This window comes from Aulonocara sp. 'chitande type north' Nkhata Bay, linkage group LG5 (assembly GCF_057382095.1).
Source record: "Aulonocara sp. 'chitande type north' Nkhata Bay isolate Kocher_YH1m ecotype deep benthic linkage group LG5, A_spYH_male_GT1.1, whole genome shotgun sequence".
Lineage (NCBI taxonomy): Eukaryota > Metazoa > Chordata > Actinopteri > Cichliformes > Cichlidae > Aulonocara > Aulonocara sp. 'chitande type north' Nkhata Bay.
In genome coordinates this window covers 35,936,008-35,960,110 of record NC_141348.1, presented here as the reverse complement: position 1 = coordinate 35,960,110, position 24,103 = coordinate 35,936,008, and the positions used below count along the sequence as shown (strand labels likewise).

Genomic DNA, 24,103 nt, shown 5'->3' with positions numbered 1-24,103 from the left:
GGATTATATATTGAACTTACAAAGGCTCTCCAACATTTAAAGCACTAAATACTTTACTTTTTCTCTTCAACTTCAGGTGAGCATCATTTTCACTACAGGTGACACAATTGGTGTTATCTGGTTTTTATCAAAACTCGTGTAGCCATCTTGAAAGATTAAGGTTATGTGTATAGTATTTATCACAGTTTTGGTTTTCTGCTTTGTTAATCACGACAGCTGCAGGTCTTGGTGGCATGGATCTGTGTGTGACCATCAAAGGTGTCTCCTTCCTCTTGCAAACAGGTATAGGCGTTTTAGGAAACACTGTGGTACTTTTAGCGTACACCCATATCGTTTGCACTGGATCGAAGCTCCTTCCTGTGGACATGATCCTGTGCCACCTGGCCTTTACCAACCTGTTGCTGCTGCTGACCCGCTGTGTCCCCCAGACAATGACGGTGTTCGGGCTGAAGGCCCTATTGAATGATCCGGGCTGTAAGGTGGTGATCTATGCTTACCGCATTGGCCGGGCTTTGTCAGTCTGCATCACGTGCATGCTAAGTGTGTTTCAGGCAGTGACCATCACCCCTACTGGGCCTTACTTGTCCAGGCTGAAGCCTTCACTTCCATCCCTGGTTATTCCCACCTTTGCAGGGCTGTGGCTCTTCAATATGGCCATATGCATAGCAGCTCCATTATTCTCCATGGCTCCACGAAATGACACTGTCCCTGCCTTTACCCTAAACCTGGGCTTCTGCCATGTAGACTTCAGAGACAACTTGTCCTATGTGATTAACGGGGTGGCTGTCTCTGGGAGGGATTTTGCATTTGTTGCCCTGATGGTGGGCTCCAGCTGTTACATCCTGCTGCTGCTCCACCGCCACAGCCACCAAGTGAAAGGGATTCGTCGCTCTCAGGGTGGAGGGGCAGAGACCAGAGCAGCCAAAACAGTGCTAACCCTGGTAGTTCTCTATGTGGTCTTCTTTGGGATTGATAATGTGATCTGGATCTACATGCTGACGGTGGCAAAAGTGTCACCGGTGGTGGCTGATATGAGGGTGTTTTTCTCTTCATGTTATGCCTCTCTCAGCCCCTACTTTATCATTTCTTCAAACAAAAAGGTCAAAGCAAAGATCGTGTGCACAGCTGAGCATGAGCAGCCATCAGCGGACACTCAAGATTCGAATGACAAATGACTCTGTCTCTATCTTAACAGCCTGCTGATTCACCTGCTAGACAGCAGAGTTGTTCTATCAGACCTTATCATTTTCAGGATACTCTTATTTAGCTATTATTTAAACAGTAGAACTAAAGAGTAGTGTTGTACAGCTGTATGTATTCTTAATATTTTCATCTGAATTCTAATTAAATGTTAATTACAATCATATGTACCTGTAATATAGTTTGTGCTAATTGAGAGAGAACATTCTTTTTAGTCATATATGCCAGAAATCCCCTCTTCCTTCTCGCCTCCTTATCCTCATCATTGGATTGATACAAAAGAAATTAAAAGTTGAGCTAGAAGCATTTTTACACAGAAAAATTCTTTCAGGAATTTTTAATGAGTCTACTCACTAAAACCAGGAATACTGAGATTTGCAACATGTCTTGGAAATTTTTTAAAAAGGTTGTAGAGCTTAGATGATTAAGAAGTTAAATAAATATTTAAAAATAATTCAGAGGGACCCTTTTTGCATTAAAGTACGGCTATGGTATTATATAAGGGACAAGCTTAAACGTGAGCGTGATTGATACTACCGTTCCTACAGCAGCTGCGCTGTCAGTGGCCGAAATGTTATGGAGGTATTGGGTATTCTGTTTCCACGGATTAGCCTTTCAGGTAGCACTTGCCCTCTGAAGATGTATGCGTTTCATCACTGAAGTACGTATACTGACATATATGTAGCATAGTTTTTGTCTATAATTTTAGTTCATGCTTATTACTTAATGTTGACAATTGCATACGTCTTTGAAAGGGGTTTCTCTTTTGAATAACCTGAAATGGCCACCTGATAGACAAACCTCAGGGAATATTGGGATCCAACTTAAGAAAAACAACAAACCCAGGAAAAGGGAAGCGGAAGAATGGGCTAAAAAGTGTAAAATAGCTTAAATAAACAAGTAGACGTATGTGTGAAAGCAGAAGAGCTGCTAAAATGTAGTATTTTCAGAAATTATCCGCGTCGAAACTTACCGGAAGAGGTAAAGTAAGCTGTAATCGGCGCTAGTAGTTAGCTCAGTTGCACAAAAAGACGCTGCAGCGTGCAGCGACCCGAAACTGATGACAAGAAAGTGTTAACGAGCAGTTTGTAATGATCAGAAAGGGTTTCTTCCAGTTTGTGCCAAAGCTACCGTGCTGTTTAATTCCAGGTAAAAAATAATTTCAGATAATTACTTTGGCTACTTTTAGCTAACCCTTAGCGCACCTGTGTATACACAGGTGCTTGTTTCACACCAAAACGCGTTCATTTTATCTCTGCTTTCCCTTGCGGGCCTCTCGTTTAAGTTCTGCTTTTTCCAAGCTTCAGCATTGTGTCCGTGCACCATATCTGATTAGGGAACACATCTGGATTTCTCCACACTCCTCCTCTCTTTACCGTGAAATGACCTGATCCGAGTTGACCGGTTCCCCTGTCTAATAACAATGGCAACAATAGCCTGGTACCAAGAAAAGGTAAGCGCAACACATCCAGTACAGTTAGTGTCATTTAGGAAAGTCTTAGAAACTCATCACTTGTTACAAACCTATACTATATACTTTACTAGTAAAGTCTAGTAATATAACGTAAGATATGTAATGAGCCTTGTTTGTGGTTCTTTACTTACTTGTTTACTACTTAGTACATTAAAAACTCTGCTAAACCTAATTACTGTTACTATTAATCTGATTTATTTTGAAGTGGCTGTTATTACAATTGTAATAATTTAATTCATAGTCATTCAATCTTGAATCCATATGCTCTGATTTACATCCTTACATCTCACAATTTATTAAATCATTTCCTTTACCTCTTTGTTCCCTTACTCCTTAGAAAAATTGATTTAAATAAAAACAAAAGTGTGGTTATATCAAGCTTTCCATAGATTTAACTGGACATGGTTTTGTTTGATCATTTAGTTGTTATTATCACCTCTTGTGTTTTCTTTGAATTAAGATAATTAGAAGAATTATATTTTGTTATAGATCGGGGCATATGATCAACAAATCTGGGAGAAATCTCTTGAGAATGCCGATCTAAATGTAAGATACTCATTTTTCTCTTTAATGGAATAAATGTTTGTGTATTTTTAGTGCATTTGACCTCTAAGTTGAGTAAGAAGCCCTTACTATTTATATAGGGTTTGGACAGCAAACCAAAGAAGACGGGGCACATCAAGCCAGACCTTATTGATGTTGATTTAGTAAGAGGTGAGTGTGAATAAGGAGCATTAATTGTTTTGAAATGTATTTGAGACATTTCTCCAGGTTTCTTGTCAAGCAGATAAACTATGCAATGTATATATGTATGTGCAGTGCTTTATCTGGCTCTGTTTAATCTCTTCTTTACTTTAACCTTGCTCCATCACTTAGTAAATGTAGTTTTAACAGACCACCCCTTTCATCCCATCAGGATCTACATTTAGCAAAGCCAAACCAGAGAGTCCATGGACAGCGCTGACTCGAAAGGGTCTGGTCAGAGTGCTGCTGTTCCCGTTCTTCTTCCAGTGGTGGATCCAGGTGACCTCCATGTCCATCTCCTCATGTATCCTCATGCTCTACATTATGCAAGGTTAGCTCACCACCACTCATCTTGCAACTATAGCCTTAAAACAAGACTGACCTCAACTCAAACATCAGTATAGACATTCAACCTAGACCAGGTTCCATGCATCAGAACAGTTTTTAATTTACTGGATAAATAACTTTGTATCTGCTTAGAGAAGAGTTTCAGTGAAGAATAGAAAACTCTTCTTTAACAGCATAAGTCAGCATTCGTGTGCTGGAAGAGCTAACCAAACCGAATGGCTGAATGCGTCTTTGTGTTTATTTCTTTAATCAAAATACACAGAATCAGAAAAAACGTTAATAATTTCCCAAGGGCAAATTGCTTTATGTCAATTACTGAAATATGTGTTAGTTGCAGATCTATGCAAGAATAGACTATTTTGTTATATTTTATAACTTTTTAATATATTATTTGATTTAGTTTAGTTAGTTACTGATCTCACTGTCTTGGAACAACCGTGACCAACTGTGGGATTCAAGTATTCCGATTCTGCTTCTAATACTGATAATAGAAACACATGATAGCTCTGGTTTAAATGTTGTGGAGCCTTACCGTCACACAGCAGCTGCCACATGACACATAAAAACTCTTCAGTTGTGCCATTTGGATTGTCGCCCCCTTGGCCAACAGTTCAAAATCTGGGCTGCAGAAATGCACTAACTAACTCTCACAACCACTCACTGATTAATTCCAGTCCACCTTAACTCCCTGAAAGCAATTGGTGGAAACATCAGGAGTACTTTACTGTGACCGTGTCTTCAAATTGTTGCCTGCAAGCACCCAGACACATGCACACTCCTTTCCAAATAAGTTTGATTTTGTTGGTTTTGTTTAGGTTGTTTGATTACGTATTTTTAATTGAAGAAAGTACACAGGTCTCGATATGCTCTGTTTGTGGTTCATGAAGTTAGATCTATTGCTGCAGGCTCAATTCGCCAGCTATTCAACACAGCTTACATTCATTTATATGCAACACTAAACTTGTTACCCATCACACCTGAGGAGCACAGAAGAGACCTCATTAGTAAGCATGAATTCTGTTATAATGTCTCCCCTAAGAGACTGTTTTGTTTGCTGTTGCAAAATGTTTTGCTCCCCTCAGTGGCAGCAGTGCTGCTGTACTTCGAGGTCCCTAGGGCGACTGCCAGCGAGGTGTTTGGACCCATGTGTCTGATGCTGCTGCTGGGTACCGTGCACTGCCAGATTGTGTCGACTGAGTCCAGCCGGTGGCCCTCAGGCAGTCCAGCTGCCAGCAATACCACCAGCCCCACGCGCAGAAGGAGGTAGTTTCCTCATTGTTAGGCGCTGCACGCATTTAGTGGTTAGACTAACACAGAAACACACTCACACTCCTTGTGGCTCATGCATAAAGTTCCATGTTAAACATGCAGATAGACCCGAAACACTACTCCTAAACATGCACCTGTACCATAAAGTCAAGTCCCTCAGAGGTTGTCACGTGAGATTTGCCTTATCATTGTTAACTTATTTAATGTTACATAACTATTATGAACAACATCTCCATATAAAAAAACTGTAATATTCAGTATGACTTCTCATGACACTGATCATTTGCTACATTTTCTTTCATTTGCTTTTGAGAGAGTTACTGTATTAACTGCTTTTCTTCGTATTTCATGTACAATATGTGATGTGGCTCTCACATCCCAGGTTATGCTGTACATGAAAACAGATCTCACATGAAAATCCCTTTTGTTGTGCATGTTAAATATAAACTAATTATAATGTCATTATTTAATATACTAATGTAAATAATAAAAATGTCAAAAGACGGTAATTACCATCATTTACCTTTGACTTGTCTTTTGACTTTCTCTCCTTTAGGCCAAGAAAGAACAGAGGGTTGAAGAAATCTGAAGAAAAGAACAACAGTGGGGAGGCGGAGCTGCTGGGCTGCTGGCAGTTTGAAGAAAACCAGCATTTATACAGGAAAGAGGAGAGAATGGTACAGTTTCTCATCTCTACTCGATCTTTAGAGTCAAAAAATGTCAGTCAGATGTGGTGGATAGGTTATGGATGGATGGATGGATGGATGTATAAGTGCCAAACTAGTTTGAAATTTCCCTTAAAAAGTATTTTTAATTGCTGTGTCTAAATGACTGAACTGTAAATATGGTCTGCTTGCTTGATATAGATTTACCATCCTGTTAATGCTTTTAGGTGTAAGTCTACCTCCTCTCGCCTTGTGCTGTTGTAAGAATTTATTCATATAAATAATACATGCATATATATAGTAGTCAGTGTTTGTAAAATTCATGTGCATGCTTTAAAAAAAAAAAAAAAAAATATATATATATATATATATATATATATATATATATATATATATACATACATACATACATACATACATACATATATATATATATATATATATATATATATATATATATATATATATATATATATATATATATATATATATATATATATATATACATACATACATACATACATATATATATATATATATATATATATATATATATATATATATATATATATATATATATATATATATATATATATATATATATATATATATATATATATATATATATATTTGTGATGATGTTTTACAGAACAAAGGAAAGTCAGGATTTAGGGATTCTGATGAGCTCTCCAGTGAGGAAGAGGAAGGAATACAACCGCTGGAAGTAACACAAATACCATTTCACAGTGAAAGAAACACCACTACAGCTCCTGCATCACTACCGTCTATTCGGAAAAGAAACCAAAAGTCTGACCCCGTAATTACACCGAGGCCTCAGGTAAACTTCACTGTATACCATCAAAGTTGCTTAATGGATTTTTAATGTACAGCAAGCTTCTGGGGAATTTAAGAAGCACATACATTAATAAAGCCTGATGTGGAAGATGCAAATTACAATTCTAGGCTTTGCTTCAGAGATGGCACTGAATTAGCAGTTTATTTAATAGTAATTTGTCTAGTTTTGTTTTAGAGATTTGATGTGAAGTAACTTCAATGTCGCATACAGAACACTGCCTCTGGTTTAATTTGCTCAGGACGGGAGTGAAGCCTTTATCAAGGTGAAGCCCCGTGAGGTGGAGCGTCTCAGGCCGAGCGTGGGCTCTCGTCCTGCCTCCGACACCGATGACACAATGTGGGAGGAGCTTCTCCAAGGCCCTCCCTCCACAGGGAGCAGTGATAGTGACGATAGTGGGAGGTGCAACGCCAGCATGAGCCTCCCACAAAACGACACTCTGACAAGCGATGACGAGGATGAAAGCCTACAACAAGCAATCACTGGAGTAAATGCAAACACATCTTAAATACTACACATTATTCTGGACATTGTGACTACATATGTTGTTTTATAAAATTATGAGCAGTCTCAAAAGTCTTGGAAGTTTTGACATGTGGTTAAGCTTCAACTTCAAAGGCCTGTTGCCGATTAGATTACACACTAAACATGCATGAATTGTGAACAGGATGTTGTCTGTGGTGTTTCATTTCAGAACCAGCTGTCTTGGCTGCAGGCGTGTCACCCATCCAAGGATCGTGTCAGTGCCATCATTTGGGAGCAGGGCGAGTGTAAGAAAGCAGAAATGTCAGTACTGGAGATCAGTGGGATCATCCTCACACGGGTACACACCTTCCTCTTTATATTATTAACAGCCAGTCCAGCATAATGCACATTTGTAAGCAAACAATTTCCTAATAATTACAGTTATGGTCAGATCTTTAGTGGCGAAATACCACCTTGAAATAATTTCAAATTCTACGGATAGAGCAAAAAATAAAGTGCCAGGCAAAAATTAAGAGCCAAATTTTACCTCATTACCGTGCCAGAATTTGTTATTCTGACTCTTTTGAACATCTAGCTGTCAAATGTGGCAAACTGACAAACACAGATAATGGAAGAAATATTCAAAGTCTGAGGTAAATGTGTAAAATATGTTGTCAAGAGAGTCCAAGAAAGACTGTAGCTTTCATTGCATAAAAATATTCCAGCACATGTCTCTGGTCTTAAACACCTCCCTTCTTGTGTTTGTTATTACCAGGTGAAGTTAGTAGAGCAGGGAATGGGCTATCTCGTTCTTGGCGGGCTCATCACTGTCACTCTGGCACTGCTGCCCTTTGCCTTCCGCTTGGCTCAGCGGCTGGACATGCCGGGCCTCAGCTCCCTGCCTCTGTCAGAGCTGATAGAAATAGCAGTGGGGCCGTTAAATACACAAGCTCATGCCTTTTTCTTCATCACGACAGTGCAAAGAATCTGCCTCACGGGGCTGTTCTTCTTCATGATGTGCGTGGCTGAGAGAACATACAAACAGGTGAATGGTGATTCAGGAAATGCACATCACAAAAATGTACTGTCCCGGGTTCTCAAAATGTGCAAGTTTTTTAGGTTTTTTGTTGTTTGTTTGTGTTTTTTTACTGTTGACTGGACAAATTGTTTATGCTTAGTGTCTCTTAATTGTTTGAGCCATTCTGTCTCTCTGCTACCTTGTCATCATTTATATATATAAGTTGTGTTTTTACTAGAAGATGTTTTCAGTGCTGCATCCTAAATGTGATCAGTTTTAGCTCTGCTGCAGTGCATCACAGTATTTTTTTTATGTCTGCCCAACAGAGACTTTTATTTGCCAAGTTCTTTAGCCACCTAACTTCAGCTCGCAAAGCCAAGAAATCTGAGATTCCCCATTTCAGGCTGAAGAAAGTTCAGAATATAAAGATGTGGTTGTCGCTTCGATCTTTTCTCCGGGTTTGTATTTTCCTGCCAAAACACTCCCAATCTGAATTTATTTCAACATTTTGCTCGGTGTAGACTTGTCTTTTTAACCGTGCGTCATTGATTTGTTTGTGCTTCGCAGAGACGAGGTCCGCAGCGCTCCGTTGACGTCATTGTCTCCACTATTTTTCTTTTAGCACTTTCCATTTCATTCATCATTTGTGCTCAGGTCAGTCATATGGGAGAACATTGATTTGATCATTTTGTGCAAATACTGCGATTCTAGCACGGAGATCAAATAGCAAGGAGACTGCCTCAAAACATGCAACCATTTAATCATATTACCCTACTGAAGATAAGCCATGAAGCTAAGATGGAAAGTAGTTTATATGCTCTGTTAGGTGCAAAGAAATCCAATTTTCACAACAAAGCCGGGGTCAATAAATGTAAGCAGTGTTGCTTTCTTTTTTCAGCTTCTGCAAAGCCACAAGACATTCCTAGAGTCTCTAATGAACTGGGAGCTCATGGTGTGGTGCGCCTCTCTCGTCCTCTTTCTGTTAAGGCTCGCCACGCTGGGTTCAGAGACCAACTCCAAGTATAGTAACTCTTCTGTGCTGCTCACTGAGCAGGTAAAGCTCCCCCCCAGGCTGGAAAAGACACAAGATTCCAGGCTATTTCTCTGGCTGATTAGTCCATTGATTTAATGTAGGTTTAAATACATTATTTGGCCTTCACTGTAACATTAACACGGTGTAAAACTGTTTTTGTTTCCAGATCAATTTGTATCTCAGGATGGAGAAAAAGCCCAATAAGAAAGAAGAACTCAGTATTGTGAATAATGTTTTGAAGCTAGCTACAAAACTAATGAAGGTAAGCCCAAATTTTCACTGAAACTAAATGCAGTTCCCAGTCAAGGTTGTTATGCAGTCCGTGTAGAGAATGCAATTATAATATTATAACTTTGCAGTGAGCTGGGGATTTTTCTGTCTTTTTCTTTTTTCTTTCCTCAGTCCCTGTCATGTCTCTGTTGGTACTCTCTAACATCCATCAGCTTAATCACTCTTTCTTCCTCACTACTGATCTCCTTGGGACAGCCGTAATAACTTTGTGCTGAAGGATATACTATAAATTTGATTGTATTGCAATATGTAATTGTTATATTTCTCATGAAGGCCAAGTGGAGTCCCCTTTGTCAGTGGTTTTTCATCCTTAATAAATTCTGGCTTTGATCATTTTTAGCCTCAGGGTATGGGTACCCATGTCATAAATCTTAGATAACATTTTCTTCCTCCTTACATCTTCCAGGAGCTCGATACTCCTTTCAGACTGCTGGGTCTCACAGTGAACCCTCTGATCTATAACATCACCAAAGTTGTCATTCTCTCTGCTGTGTCTGCCGTAGTCAGTGACCTGCTTGGCTTCAACATCAGAGTGAGTAAAGTTATAATGAAAAATGTTGAAATTTGCCTAAAAAGACGAGAAAAATAGATGATTTAAGATGCACATCCTTGATCACTCTGGGCTCCATGTTTTGTTTTGTTTTTATCTCTCAAGAAAAAAAATAAAACTTTATCAGTACAACCTGGTTGTTGTTGCTCTAATTTGAGCCATTTAAATAGTGTCTGTGTTTACAATTGAATATAATGACTACAACTATAAATATTTGCTATAATAAATCACCAGAGGAGCAACTAAAAGTACAGGCTGTACATTTAGTTCTAGTACAGCTGCATGTTGCCCTCTAGCTGTTGGAGCTGTTAGTAGCCTACAGAGTTGACCTGGAAACCTTGCTTTGGTTGAAGCCATCTGGCAGACAAGCTGGAAATGTGCATTTTGAGATTTCAAAATATTTAGCATGTGAATGATAAGAGGAAAAACATGAAGTAAAGCTGCACAGTGACAAACTCCCATGAGTAGCTTAACCACGTGAGAAATATATATTTATGTGGTTGCTTGAAGACAGCAGTATTAACAAATCTTTACTACACTTAATACTTACTTGATTAGTATGTAGCTAGAGCATATGATGTGCAAAAACTGCTGTAAATTCCTGTTTATATGTGAATTACGCAATTGAGAAACCTTATGTTAATGTGTTCTCTTTACAACTGTAGAAAAGTGTGACATTGTCTTTATGCAATGCAATTCCAAGCTAAACAAAGCTATTATCCTCACGTGTCTGGCTCTATTCTTAATGCAGAAACATGATACATACAGAGTAAATAGGGCTTCTTTGAAAACAGAATAAAAGGTTTCTGGCACAATAAGAGTCTAAAGAGGCCGAAGCTCTAGCAACACTTGTAGTAAAGTCACCAACTTGACCAACTCGTTTCAGTCTGTGGCCTTCATCAGGGTCATGAAGATTTGTATACTGCATACAGCACTTTAAATGACATATGTGTTAGCATGAGTCCAGTATACTTATCCACCATTCCACTTAATTTTGTGATTACGTAGAAAAAGAATGTTACAAAAATTTAAACAGCCAGTCATCTACAAAGAGTATATGTATCCACCAATGAGGCAGCAGCAAGGGCGGGCTGGGGTAAATATGGAGTTTCCCAAAGTATTGAACTGGTAGTTAAGTTTAACCAGCATGTGAAGAGTCTACTTCAGTTTTGCTAGCTATAGATTATAATCATTGCTGAGGTCAGGCCTGTGCCCACCAATAACAACATTAAACATCCTACACACCCTCATTTCCTGCCACAATTTTTACAACTCCTTGTATACATGGTTAAATGAGCTGGTGCAAAATACAAGCACTCATTTGAGGGAACACATCACTCCAGTCCTGGCAGGATGACACTGGCGTCTCTTTCATTCAGATTTATTGATTGCTTTTAAAATACTACATGGTTTGGCTCCACTTTAAATCTCACAAGTCTTAACTCCTTATTTTGCATGTGCTGGCTACTGGTTCCACAGTCCATGATTGAGACAATTGGAGACTGTTATTTTAAATGTCTTTTAAATGCTTTCTCTTCACATCTGTTTTTAAATGGATTATTTTGCACAGTAAGATGATTAACCTTTTCTTTTTAATTGTTTTGTTTCGTCTCTGCTTAATTTCCAGCTGTGGAAAATCAAGCCTTAAAGGTGAAAACTACAAACCACTAACAGTCAGACACTGGAGACTGCAGACATCTTCTTATCGCCGAAAAGTGTGCAAAGCTACTGACACTAAACTCTGTTATCGGTGCCTTCCGACTGAGCTTCATCAGTCCTTCACAAGCCTGAGATGCTCTGAAAGTCTCTCACACGCCACAGCGCTGGCTGCTCAGCTGACCTGGCATCACATTTTCCATCAGCGTTGCCACAAACTCAGTGCCTCACCTCTGACTTCTGAATGTTCTCTAAATGGTTAAAAATAGCAGCAAGCTGAGGTCTGAGCTCTTTCCAGGCTCCTGTGACAGATTTACACATGTTTCTTGTACATATATGTGGGCATGTGAATGATCAGATAATGTGTAAAGGTTGCTTAGTCTTATTCACTGTTATTTCTTTTAAATATAGTAAGGGAACACTGTGATTCTGGGTTGGTTTTATTTATTTAGCAATTGTTATGTTAAACCATTGTCTTTTGACCACTATCTGCATTTTATAATGAGGTATGTAATGCTGAATAAAATAACTATGCAAAGAAGCTAGTTGTGCTTATTGTAAAAAAATAAATAAATCTTTGCTTTATGGTGAAAAAATAAAAGGATTTTCACCCTTCAGTCTTTGTGTAGCGCTTTTTCTTTTCTTGCTCTTGCGCCTGATCCTCTGCAGAGCCCTTGTGGTTAGGGGGTGTGTGCTTTGGCGTAGGCTGACGTTACGGTAGAGGAACGTCGACACGCACCTCCAGCTTGGAACTATACCAGCCGGCTGAGGAGGCATTTCAGCACCAAGGACAGGCCGACCAGACTGGCTCCTCCAACCGAACCGGCGCACGCAAACTCTGTGTCCGGTAGATCACGAGATCCCCGGTCCTGCGGTGCATGACTGCGTCTTTCAGAGGCGGTCCCGAAAGCAGGTCTCTTCGTATTTACCTCCTTACCAGGTAAAACACTGACTCTTGTATGTTCGTCTTGTGTGGATTGTGGTATAAATTATGTTAGAGTGAACTCGGTCACCCCAGCGAGTGAGAGAGCAAACCACCGCATGATTCGCTCATGTGCGGCTTTGTAAATATAGTGCTTTTAAGCCAAGTATTTTTCCTGTGCACAGATGATGTGGCAGTACTTCTCGTCTTCATTCACAGCTCCCCTGCTGCTTGCTCTGCAGTCGATGTTGCCGGGGATACATTAAGCCATAAGACATCGATAGGAAAACCTTGCATACAAAGCTCTGGTTCTCTTCTGTCTGAGGCTAATCCTTTGCATGCATGTTGCAGACCAACTTGGACTATGTCCCTCTGAGGGAGAGAGAGAGCTGATCTGAATTGCGCTTAAAGAAGATTCCAATATGTCAAGCACTCAGAGAGACAATGGCTCTGCAAACTCCACAGAAGCCAAGAAAACAGACCCCAGAGTCAATGAGAAAAAATGCTGTAAGTAAACGCCAATTAGATTTTAGTAGGTTTTAATTCATGCATCGCTGCTTATAGAGTGTGCAGGTGCACTTGTAATATAAAACCTTGTCTTGTTGCTCTGACCAAATCACAATCACCTCAGTGAGAGGAAAGCTGCTTCGTTTAGTCTCCAACCTACATGGGAATGAATTTCTCTGGATTGGCAAAAAAAGGAAAAAGAATATAAATCATGACCAGTGATAAAAATACTTTGAAACCTTCAGTGGTTTCTGCTATTCTTAAGAAAATTACTTCTCTCTCCCAGGATGTTTCTCCTTCTAATTTCTTCGGATGACACCTCTGAACCCACTCCATAGATATTTGTGCCCAAAGAGACTTTTAATTTTTTGTGTATACACATGACCTAGTTATATAAGACTGGCTGTTCAGGAGTGTGTGCAGCACTGGCATGCCTGTTTAAAACATGTTTTTCTCTATTGTAATGCTGGTTATGAGTCAGATATGATTTGCATTTAACTTTGACATTCAGTTCTTTGCATCTCTTTCCTGCACAGCATGGGCTTCTTACATGACAAACTCTCCAACGGTGATCGTGATGATCGGATTGCCCGCTAGAGGAAAGACCTACATCTCCAAGAAACTCACACGTTACCTCAATTGGATAGGAGTCCCAACCAAAGGTAGAACATAACATTTCTTTCTCATTATGTTTCAGTTAATGCCATCTGCAAATTTAAAAAATTTCATAGTGTGTTTTATTGAACTTTCATATGCTTTCAATCCTTCTTTGTATTTCTTTTTACTTCTTTGTAGAAGTTAAACCAGGATAGTTAATTAGTTAATGTGGGAAAGCAACTCTAAAGATCATGAAAAACAGCATCAGTGTTATCTCTTCTCCAGCACTTAGGCATGCATTATATATGTCACAAAAACAAGTAGCAGTGACATTAGAATGAAAGCAAAATGTTTAAATGCAAAAGCTGAATTTTTAAACCTCCCCCCACTGACATTGTGTGTGCATAATAAATATTTAAATGTAACTATTCTAAAATGATCCCACAAAGAGAAGCTAAATTTAGCCACTTAAATTCTTGTGGTTTTAGTTGTTCACTAGAACAAAAGTATATCCAAGTGTATCCAAAATGAGAGGTGACAGCACAGCCAGGGCAGATTTATAACGTCCTTTGTTCATTTTTCAGTGTTTAACTTGGGCGTATACCGCAGAGAGGCTGTCAGAGCTTATAAGTCCTATGATTTCTTCCGCCACGACAATGAAGAAGCCATGAAAATAAGGAAGTAAGGTTCACTTTTACACGTGTGCCCACAATACGTTTTTACAATGTACATTGCATTTTATCTAGCACTAAGAAAACTGTCATATCCTCACTGGCTGTGTCACATTTCTTGCATTCAACCTTAGTCGGTTTCATATTTTGCAGATGTCCCTGCTGCATCAGTGACTAAGCTGTTTTTTTTGGCCGGCAGTCAGTATTCAGCCACAGTCAGCCTAAACTGATATACACATACACACAAGCAGCAAAGTGTGCCCTACAAATGGTTGTGATTAGTGACTGTAAATCAGTGTTTCAACAGAAAGATTAACAAAGAACAAAACAAAAGGCCTCTTTTCCTCCTGGTCTAATCTGGTAGTAGTGATTGAAATGGGCTGTGTTATGCATGGCTATCATGAAAATGTGACGGGCTCTTGACAGCATCCTAGTGCTGACTTTGACCTAGATATTAAACAAGCTGCCGCTGTCACTCTGAAGCTGACACAAGCCCTCTGTGGACCTGCATGGATATCCAGCCTGAGTTTTTGTGTTTGTTATTATAAAGTATCAGCAAGACCAGTTTAAAGGAATAGTTCCACGTGACATCTACCTTTTTCTTATGAGTTAACTAAAAACTGGAGCTCAGCTGTGTGGTGTATTGGCAACTTTAGAAATAAAGTTTTAAAATACTGATTTGTACTTGAATTAATAATTTTGTCCTTCAGACTTCTCCTTTTGTATAAAGAGTTATCCATTGGCAGTAATCACAGGTTTGTACATCTTTTGTATTCAAGCTGTTAATTAATCTGGAGAAATTTCACCCCATGCTTCCTGAATTTCCTCCCACGAGTTAGATAAATGTTTGCACTGCACAATCAACCTGTTCCCACAACAGCTCAAAAGAGTTAAGATCCTTTGACTGTTCTGGCCACTCTATTACACGCAGATTGCCAGCTCACTGCTTCTTTTAGGAATAGCTTTTCCATAGTTTGGAGCTCTGGGTCATTGTCCTGCTGTAAAAAAGAAGCTCACTCCAATCAGAAGAATTGCTTTTATTGTTTAAGTTGCCTGTCTGCCAATAGAAAGTCTCCCATTGTAGCAACCAAAGCACCTCAAAACCTTTGCACTGTTCAATTAAGGAAATGTGAGTAATTTTTTCTGTCAACCCTCTGCGTTCCCTCTGGGAATAGCCTGTTTTTTAATCAAACAAAGAAACCTCTCTGAAATTTCTGTTTTTGGTACCATTTTTTTTTCTTGCCATTCATCCATCAGTTTCTTAACTGCTTATCCAATTCTCTGCTGGATACCAGTCTGTCACTTTGCTAATACGGAAAGATAGACAACCGTTCAGGCTCACATCCGAACCTAAAATCAATCTACAATCACAGAGTAACCTAAGATGCATGTCTTTGGACTGTGGGAGGAAGTTGGAGCACCCTGAGGAAAGGCCAGTTTAATGTTTTGGATTTCAACACAGGACCTTCTTGCTGTGAGGATTTAGATATAAAACTTTTTTCTGCTGATAATTTAGCCTTAACCAGTGAACCTTATGAATATGTGCTGTTTAAATACTTCATTAAAATGTTATCCTCCTGATTCATACTAATTGTAATTTGCATTATAATTTCATGTTATTTTACCTATTGTTATTATTAATATTAGTATTATTATTTAGATTATTATTATAATTATATATATATATATATATTGCAGTATAGTGTTTAAAGCTACCACCAGCAGTCCCTTAGCTTCAACTCTTAAGGTGACAAGACTAGAAGCTCTGGCTAAATGACAAACATTTTGATTTAACACTCAACAAGAACACCAACAAATGTATTTTTAAAATCATTTATGGTAATCAATGCTGTTTTGTTTTGTGCCTTCCAACATTCCTCCCTCCAAATAGATAAAATACACCTCCAAATTGTATTGTTTGAGGAAAGACACATTGCAGCTGATTTTTTATTTTTTTTGTCAGCCTTCAAGCAGAACAAATTAAACTCTATATGCCTGCATTTTATTGGAGGAGAAATCTACCACTGTGTACCACATAACTCTTGCACATGATAATTGAACTGGGTCAGTGACTAAACCCTACTGCCGACAGATGGGAAACATTTTTTTGTGATTTTAAAAATGTGTGTTTTTCATGTCTTGTAATTGTTGGGGTTTTCAGTTTACCATTGTATTTGATGCACAGAAGAAAGCTGTAATCCAAAACTTGGGTGGGGGGGGGGCTACAAAGAATCTTTTTTTCATGAAATCTACAATGTATTACTGTAACATTTTCAGATTTCTGACACTGACACTAGAATGTGAACTTTGATGATGGTGGATTTCAGTAAATCTGGTTTTTATAGTTGGCTGCTGCTATGTTTGCTTTCTCTGCTGCAGGCAGTGTGCTCTGGTAGCGCTGCAAGATGTGAAGGCGTACTTGACAGAGGAGGGAGGTCAGATTGCTGTGAGTGTCTCAGTCTTTATGTGCATGCTTCTCTATTGACATGGCGTCTCGATGTTGGCTCGTTTCCTTTAAATACCCAGAACAGAAACACATCTGGCATTGGGATAGTCTTAATCCTACGCTGTCCTACAAACATTTCACAGAGAGCAAACAAATATTGTCTTTGTTTTTGCCCTTTTTTTTTCAGGTTTTTGATGCAACAAACACAACAAGAGAACGACGAGACCTTATTCAAGATTTTGTGAAGGAGAATGCTTTTAAGGTGAAATTATTTGCTATTTTTACACATTTATATCCCAGTGGGGACTTTTAAAATGTATTGTGCAGATTGGAGTTATTACTTGAAGCCATGGAAAAGTCTTTACATTTATCACATTTATTTTGCTGAACAGCGCGATCGCCATGGGGGGAAACAGCATTATTGAACTGACCTTTATTTCCCAAGATCCTGTTGAATCACCATCTTTAATTAATCCTTGTGGGTTTCTGTTCAGTATACGTGCTATCATCAATCAGAGGTTACATGAGCTCAATTTATACATTACACAAAGAGTTTCAATGCACAACCCCAATTTTGAAAAAGTCAAGTTAAATTAAAAACTGAATTGCAAAACATATCAAGCATTTAAACATTTATTATTTCACAGAAAATATGAGCTCATTTTGAATTTGATGGGAGCAACACATTTATTAAAAAGTAAGAAACAGCTAGAAGAGTAAAAGAAAAGAGGCTAATGAACTACAAAAAAACAATATCTACAAATTTTGTAAAAATTTCAGAATAATTTTAATAAAATCACCTTTCAAACATTTAGCATATTTATTATTAGATGTCAAAAATTCACAGAATTTAAACTGTGAGGCTTTCAAACTTCACAGGGTGCTGTTAACTGAATAGATAACATTTGGGAAAATAAAGCTATCCAGGATCGCTCTCCCTCTCCCTCTCTTCTCTGTAGATTTGAAGCTACCAGTTCTACCAGTCTGTGTTTAAGACTGGAAAAAGTCAAACTCAGTGAGCTAAATTTGCCTTTCTGCATGTGGAAAGCTCACTAATTCATAATCTATGTGTCGTGTTTTTTGTTGATGCTAATTACCCTGTATTTGTGTAAGTTCTTGTCTAGGTTCATGGCAATGTAAAATTTGTTGTTATAAAACAATTGATTGTCAGTTTCAGGAATGTTTAGCGTACGTTGACTCTGAGTTTCCATCTTTCTGACAGGTGTTCTTTGTGGAGTCGGTGTGTGATGACCCCGAAGTCATTGCTGCTAATATCCTGGTATGATCTCACCTAAATGAATTTAACCTTTGACTGTGACTTTGTCTGGGTCAAACTCCATTACCTATTAATATTCACACCATCTGCAGCGTTATGTAAGAACTGAACTGGATACTAATATTGTTTGAATGTGTTAACCATAATAGGAAGTGAAGGTTTCGAGTCCAGACTACCCTGAGAGACACAGAGAGAGAGTTATGGATGACTTCCTGAAGCGGATTGAGTGCTACAAGGTCACTTACCAACCTTTAGATCCTGATGACTATGACAAGTATGAACTGCTTTTCATTATTTGAATCTTTACCATTTATTGTTCCTCCAAAGTATTCTTATTAATCCAAACAGTAAAGTTGTTATATTGGCAGAATTAGACCTTGTAAATTAGTAAATAAACACTAGATGGCGACAGTAAATCACTGGCGTGTTGCATTGGCATTTGCAGGGACCTTTCTTTTATCAAGGTTATAAACGTGGGCCAGCGTTTTCTGGTGAACCGGGTGCAGGACTACATCCAGAGCAAGATCGTCTACTACCTCATGAACATCCATGTGCACTCTCACTCCATCTACCTGTGTCGACACGGAGAGAGCAAACACAATGTTGAAGGACGCATCGGAGGAGATTCTGAACTTTCCCCTCGTGGGAAACAGGTAGGATTTTTGCACGTTCACTCTGTTAATGCTCATTTAATGAACTGTTGAGCCAGTTTCTGAAGAGAAAATAGCTACTGGGATAAGATGTTCTTAAACTGCAATATCATGCACTCCAGAGTTGTGACCTTTATTGGATTTAATCCTCTCAATTTCCTATTTTCTTCACTCTCACTGGTGAATATCTGTCTAATAAAGCAAGAAATGCCCTTAATGAGGGATAAATTGAAGCCTCTCCCTTTCTCTCACATCCCAGTTCGCCCACGCTCTGCGTGGTTTCATTGATGAACACAAGCTGTCAGATTTGAAGGTGTGGACGAGCCAACTGAGAAGGACGATCCAGACAGCGGAAGAGCTTGGCGTGCCTTATGAACAGTGGAAAATCCTCAATGAGATTGATGCTGTCAGTACCCTCCACAGCTATAGCAATTTTTACAGCTAGACCTCTGGTTTGTAATAATGGAAACTTTATGCTGTTATTTCCAAGACACTTGTAAAATATGTTTGCATAGAGGTAAGAGTCAAAGACAAACGAAATTTTCAGCCCCTTTGATCACATTTAATGTCAAAGCAGCATCCGGAGGAGAATAAAAAGGGTTATAACACTTTGAAAAGATCTAGGTCACATGAAATAAGTCATTATTTATTCACAGTATGAAATCAAAGGATTAAATGATGACTGTTTTCTGAGGATGAAATCGGTCTCCATTTTTCACTAACCTTCAAGATCACCTTATGTTTCCTGGGCTTTATTATATTTGAAACTGGCTTAGCTCTTTGGAGACATTTATATATTTTATCAAGGGAAATTATCCAGTTATGTTTTTTTTAGATTTCAAATTGTGCTGAAACATTTATTTTCATTGTGGGCTGTGACGTGAGGATAAATGATTTGTTTTCCTTTTCCAGGGTGTTTGTGAGGAGATGACCTACGAGATGATCCAGGAGACATTCCCAGAGGAGTTTGCATTGAGGGATCAAGACAAATATCATTATCGCTACCCAGGAGGAGAGGTAACCTGAACTACTACTCACAATAAAGCGTCTGATCAGCAGCCACAGCGGCAGTAGTTTTATTCTGCTTTGTTATTCAGCTTTCTTTCTCTACCAGTGTTGTTCAAGCTGTGAAGGTTAATTTCCTTTCAAGTGTTAGCAATTGAGCCCAGAATGATCTTTTGTTGCTCATTAGTCCTACCAAGATCTGGTTCAGCGCTTGGAGCCGGTTATTATGGAATTAGAGAGACAAGGCAATGTGCTGGTCATCTGCCATCAGGCTGTGATGCGCTGTCTCCTGGCTTACTTCTTGGACAAGGGTGCAGGTGAGATAAAAACAAACATACACACATGCTACAGACAACACAAGCAGACAATGATGAACCCGTATGCTATTTATTTCATTTCACAGAGGATCTTCCATACATGAAATGTCCACTGCACACAATTCTCAAGCTCACCCCTGTTGCATACGGTAAGTCTTTACCTGATGATCGCTACACTGTAACAACATAAGGCAACGTGAGAAGATAATGTAAATGTATTGTCTATTATCTTGTAGGTTGTAAAGTGGAAATGTTTTATCTGAATGTGGAGGCAGTAAACACGCACCGAGACCGGCCTCTTGTAAGTTGCTCTGAAATGAGCGGAAAAGAAAATCACATAGCTGCACAAGTAGGCGAACATCACTGTTCCATTGAATGTTTAAAGTTGATCATTTGTAAAATATGCATATTGTTTACTCGCACTAAATTGGTCACTGAATCTCAGCATATAATTTTAAGATGCGCTGTTGTTTGTTGTGTCTGTTCATTTGGCACAATCACACCTTACCCCCTGTATATATTAGGCTTTGCTTCCTTGCCTCCTTTCCTTATATCCTTGTCTTGTAACCACTTTTACCTTTAGCCTTAATTCCTCAGCTTGGCTTGCTCTATGAGCCTGTGAATGTTAAGTGATATTTTACCTTGAAGGAAGACATTGCTGAGCATGCTTATTTTTGCTTGGATGATCTCATCTTTGTCATTACTCTACTGTCTGTCCTCATATTAAGATTATGAATTTTCTGTGAAGGCAGTTTTATCTGACTTGTTTAGGTCCAGTGTTGTCATGGTTTTGGTTGAAGCAGGTGGGGTTTTTTGTCCTGTGCAATCAGGGCTGTGCTTTTGCTGTTGACTGATGTTTTGTGGGTGGAAGCAGTTCCTTACCTTTTGCTTTGGATCAGTTTGGCGAGTGCAGCATTTTTTTTATTAATTTTTTGGGCTGTTCCTCGTCAGGTGCCCCCTGGTGTTGTTTTTTTAAAGATCTTTTTCGTTTAACACCTGCGGTATCTCATTTTCTACCAGGGTAAAATCCCAAAGGACTCTACTCTCATACATCGCCGGAATAGTTACACTCCCCTGTCCAGTCATGACCAGGTCAAGCGGCCCAGGCTCTACAGCGCAGGCAACCAGCCCTGGCTACCGCTTGCCCCCACCCCATCCGCTTTGATGCCAGAGGAACGGCAAAGCCAAGTTAGTGAGATAGTTAAAGGATCCCCCTCTAAATCACACCGTCTTTCCGTAATTGGTCCCGCCACAGTTGTAATCATGTGTTTGGCATTTTCTCACCTCAGTTTTGGATCCTCTTGATAATTTTGGTGTCTGTGTTGCAATCAGCATACATGACATCCACCTCCACCATCTATCTTTTCCTCTCAGGGCATGTTTTGGGTCTTGAATGGATTGCTCCTTTCTTCAAATGTTGTTTCTGTCATATGTTTGTGCTGCATGACGTCTGCCTCACCGCCAGGCTGCTGACAGCTTGAATATGCAGAACAGCATGTCTACTCTTTACTAAGGAAAGCTCCTTGTGGAGTTAAGAAAAAGACACACAAACATCAGAGAGACAGACGCACATTCTAATCATCTCATAACTGTTAAAAAACCCAAAGTGATGATTCAGTTTGATTAAAACCCCAAAATAATCTGTGAAATGTCAGCTTTCTGCTAAAAAACACAATTTATTCCCCCAAATACATTAACCACTTCAGTTTAAAAATGTTAACATTTTAAAATGCATATTCATATTTGTATGTGTTGTGTACTTGTTGGCCTTGCGTTGTGGGTGTAGTGCTTCAGTCCCTCTCCACATTTCTATCTGTCTTTCTCTCTCTCCCTTCCTTCTCTTGCTCCAACCCCGTCTTTACAGACTCGGATAGGAGGCAGCTGTCTGTAAGTATTTTTGGAAACTTGTTGTCAACCTTTGATTGCCGTATTTCAACTCATTTCATTGTAACCCATATTGGTATATGTTGCCGCAGTGGTCTATTCTTTGTGGTTATCAGTCTTTGGGTTCTCTAATCTTCCATTACCTTTGCACAGTGAAAGTTGATATCAGCTTTGTTTCATCACAGCGACCTTATCAGAAACACTTTGTCATATACTGATTCTTTGGTATTTTAATAGATGCAGTCAATTTTATTAAAACTAATGAGAGACGACTATTCAACATGTATTATATCATGAAAATCCAGTGGTGTTTGTTGAGTATATAAGATTATACTTTAGAAACGCACTATATAATTAAACCTTAATTAGATATTGATAAAATACTAATGGAGCTGTCTCAAAACACAACTTCTGGACTATGTCGCTGTTAGTGGCTTGTTAGTTGAGAATGTGCTGCTGCAGAAAACTGACTTGTGAATGTCACTGAGGGTTTTTTTTCTTTTCGTTTCTTGAAGGAGTCCCTGTGCGAAGGAAGCGACTTTGACAGCTCAGAAGAAACTAGTGGCTGTGTCCGCTTCTGAGTGAAGATCACATCTTCTTTCCTCTTTTACTCTTGCCACAGTGTGGACAACTTCTGAATCCAGTCACGAGTCAATCGAGTGTTTCTTTTGAAAAGCGGGCCGCTTCTGCATGAGGTAACATAGTTCTAGTTATCTCAAGGTCTCCGTCTCGTCTCTGCATGCCGAGGCTTTGAACAGGAAGCCTTATCATTGGTGTCATAAATACTTCTGCATGTGCACATAAAGAAACCAGTAAACGCACACAACATACTATATCACAGGAATGACAAAAAACTCAATATAAATCCTGCAATGCCTTACTGAATTTTAGATATACTGATAGAATTAGATCCTCCATATGTCACTGAATGTAATAGGAATAAGTTATCCATTGGAATGATGGAAATCAATTTACACAGTTAGATTTAGAAAAAATAGATTCTGTTATATTTTCTATGCATATCAAACACTAATATGCTATAAATAAACAATCTATAGTTGGGAATCTTGTCAAATTTGTTCCTAAGCCATAATTTATGTCTTAATTTGACAGAATGTGCTAGTTATGGTCTCTAGAAAATAAAAGTAGTTTATTTAGATCTGCCTGTTCTGAAAGCAGTGAAAATACACTAAATTGCTGGATTTACCAGCACTATATACCAGCAGTAGGTACCTTATCTGTTAAGCAGGTGTTCACATTCAATCACATTTGACACTACAACCTAAATGTTTCTTTGGTTTTTTTTTCCATCATACCGATATATTCTGTAGAAGGATTTTATGTAGTAAAACTAAACAGCCAAACTTTAAGCTGTCTCCCTATTTGTGTTCATGTCATTATACCGGCTGTGAATGTGTTTTGTTTGTTTTATGCAAATGTATTTTGTTCCTGGAGCAAATTTTTTAGATTTTATATGATAGATCAAAGTTTTAGTTTATGATTCTGTAATGTTTGTTGTTAAATTGTTGTCCTGCTCAAAGCTGCCTACTGTGCCTTTTAAGCAGACATTAAAAGTACATTTTGAAGTGGCTTGCATTTTTCTTTTTTTATTGATGCTTTGAAAAAGGGAAAGAATTAAACATTAAACTTTGCAGCTTATGTCGTTTTTCAGGAGACGTTATTCAAGTTTCTCCCAAGATGTGTCTTATGTTTTTTTATGATGGTGTTTAATATAAATTATTTATACATATTAGGCCTAAGATGCATCCAGGATATCAATTGCAAAGACTGATTTTAGCCTCACAGTACAATCTTTTTGTTTCTTTTTTTTGTGTGTATATACTGTGTATATACTTTAGCTACCCTGGTTTCTAAATTCTTATATCTAATATCTACAGTACTGTACAAAAGTCCTGAGCCACCCGAGAGTTTATTTTTACTTTGTAATAAACTCTAGGGCGACTCAGATTTGTGTTTAAAGTGGTCTTGAGCAATCATTCTCCAGGTTTTCTGAGGGTCCTTCAAAGCTTTTCTTTGGACACTGGCTGATTTTTTACTCCTTTTCAGTCCAGTCTTCTTCTTTTTTTTTAACCTAGCCATTTTTTGTCAACCTTCTTTTCTCATATATTATTATATAATTTATACATGAAAAAAAGAAACATAAATCAAGGGATGAAACACTGTTGTGTGTACACATATTAGGTTTATCAAAGAAAACATGTATGTTTAGGCACTTTGTTAGTAGCAGCGTGTAATAAAAAC

At 38.6% G+C, this 24,103-nt stretch overlaps 3 protein-coding genes across 14 annotated transcripts; all 3 read left to right on the top strand.

The window, feature by feature from the left end:
• The first annotated feature begins 233 nt into the window (after nt 1–233).
• ora1 (olfactory receptor class A related 1) lies at nt 234–1,246 on the top strand. The gene has a single exon (XM_086294301.1). The coding sequence runs from the start codon at nt 234–236 to the stop codon at nt 1,173–1,175; it is 942 nt and encodes a 313-aa protein (XP_086150427.1). The 3' UTR covers nt 1,176–1,246.
• Nucleotides 1,247–2,008: 762 nt separating this feature from the next.
• Nucleotides 2,009–12,140, top strand: phtf1 (putative homeodomain transcription factor 1). 4 transcript variants are annotated; one of them, XM_086293276.1, is made up of 17 exons: nt 2,009–2,349; nt 2,537–2,653; nt 3,164–3,220; nt 3,319–3,388; nt 3,591–3,749; nt 4,849–5,029; nt 5,592–5,712; nt 6,350–6,538; nt 6,795–7,040; nt 7,248–7,376; nt 7,794–8,063; nt 8,363–8,494; nt 8,604–8,690; nt 8,935–9,090; nt 9,236–9,331; nt 9,767–9,892; nt 11,538–12,140. In XM_086293276.1, exons 2-17 carry the CDS (start codon nt 2,624–2,626, stop codon nt 11,556–11,558), a joined length of 2,070 nt encoding a protein of 689 aa, XP_086149402.1. In that variant the 5' UTR covers nt 2,009–2,349; nt 2,537–2,623; the 3' UTR covers nt 11,559–12,140. The 4 variants fall into 4 exon arrangements, with proteins under 4 accessions (XP_086149402.1, XP_086149400.1, XP_086149399.1 ...); XM_086293274.1 differs by having other exon boundaries at nt 2,486–2,653; XM_086293273.1 differs by having other exon boundaries at nt 2,010–2,349; nt 2,502–2,653.
• A 152-nt stretch (nt 12,141–12,292) lies between these two features.
• On the top strand, nt 12,293–23,431 carry pfkfb2b (6-phosphofructo-2-kinase/fructose-2,6-biphosphatase 2b). 9 transcript variants are annotated; one of them, XM_086293268.1, is made up of 18 exons: nt 12,293–12,506; nt 12,840–12,995; nt 13,532–13,657; nt 14,177–14,273; nt 14,974–15,018; nt 16,643–16,709; nt 16,897–16,971; nt 17,932–17,988; nt 18,135–18,259; nt 18,431–18,638; nt 18,895–19,041; nt 19,548–19,652; nt 19,828–19,957; nt 20,044–20,106; nt 20,194–20,258; nt 20,978–21,077; nt 21,822–21,844; nt 22,357–23,431. In XM_086293268.1, the coding sequence occupies exons 2-18, from the start codon at nt 12,911–12,913 to the stop codon at nt 22,420–22,422; spliced, it is 1,584 nt and encodes a 527-aa protein (XP_086149394.1). In that variant the 5' UTR covers nt 12,293–12,506; nt 12,840–12,910; the 3' UTR covers nt 22,423–23,431. The 9 variants fall into 9 exon arrangements, 7 of the variants coding, with proteins under 7 accessions (XP_086149394.1, XP_086149390.1, XP_086149395.1 ...); XR_015129157.1 differs by having other exon boundaries at nt 20,978–21,844; XM_086293264.1 differs by lacking the exon at nt 14,974–15,018 and having other exon boundaries at nt 20,978–21,145.
• The last annotated feature ends 672 nt before the right edge of the window (nt 23,432–24,103 follow it).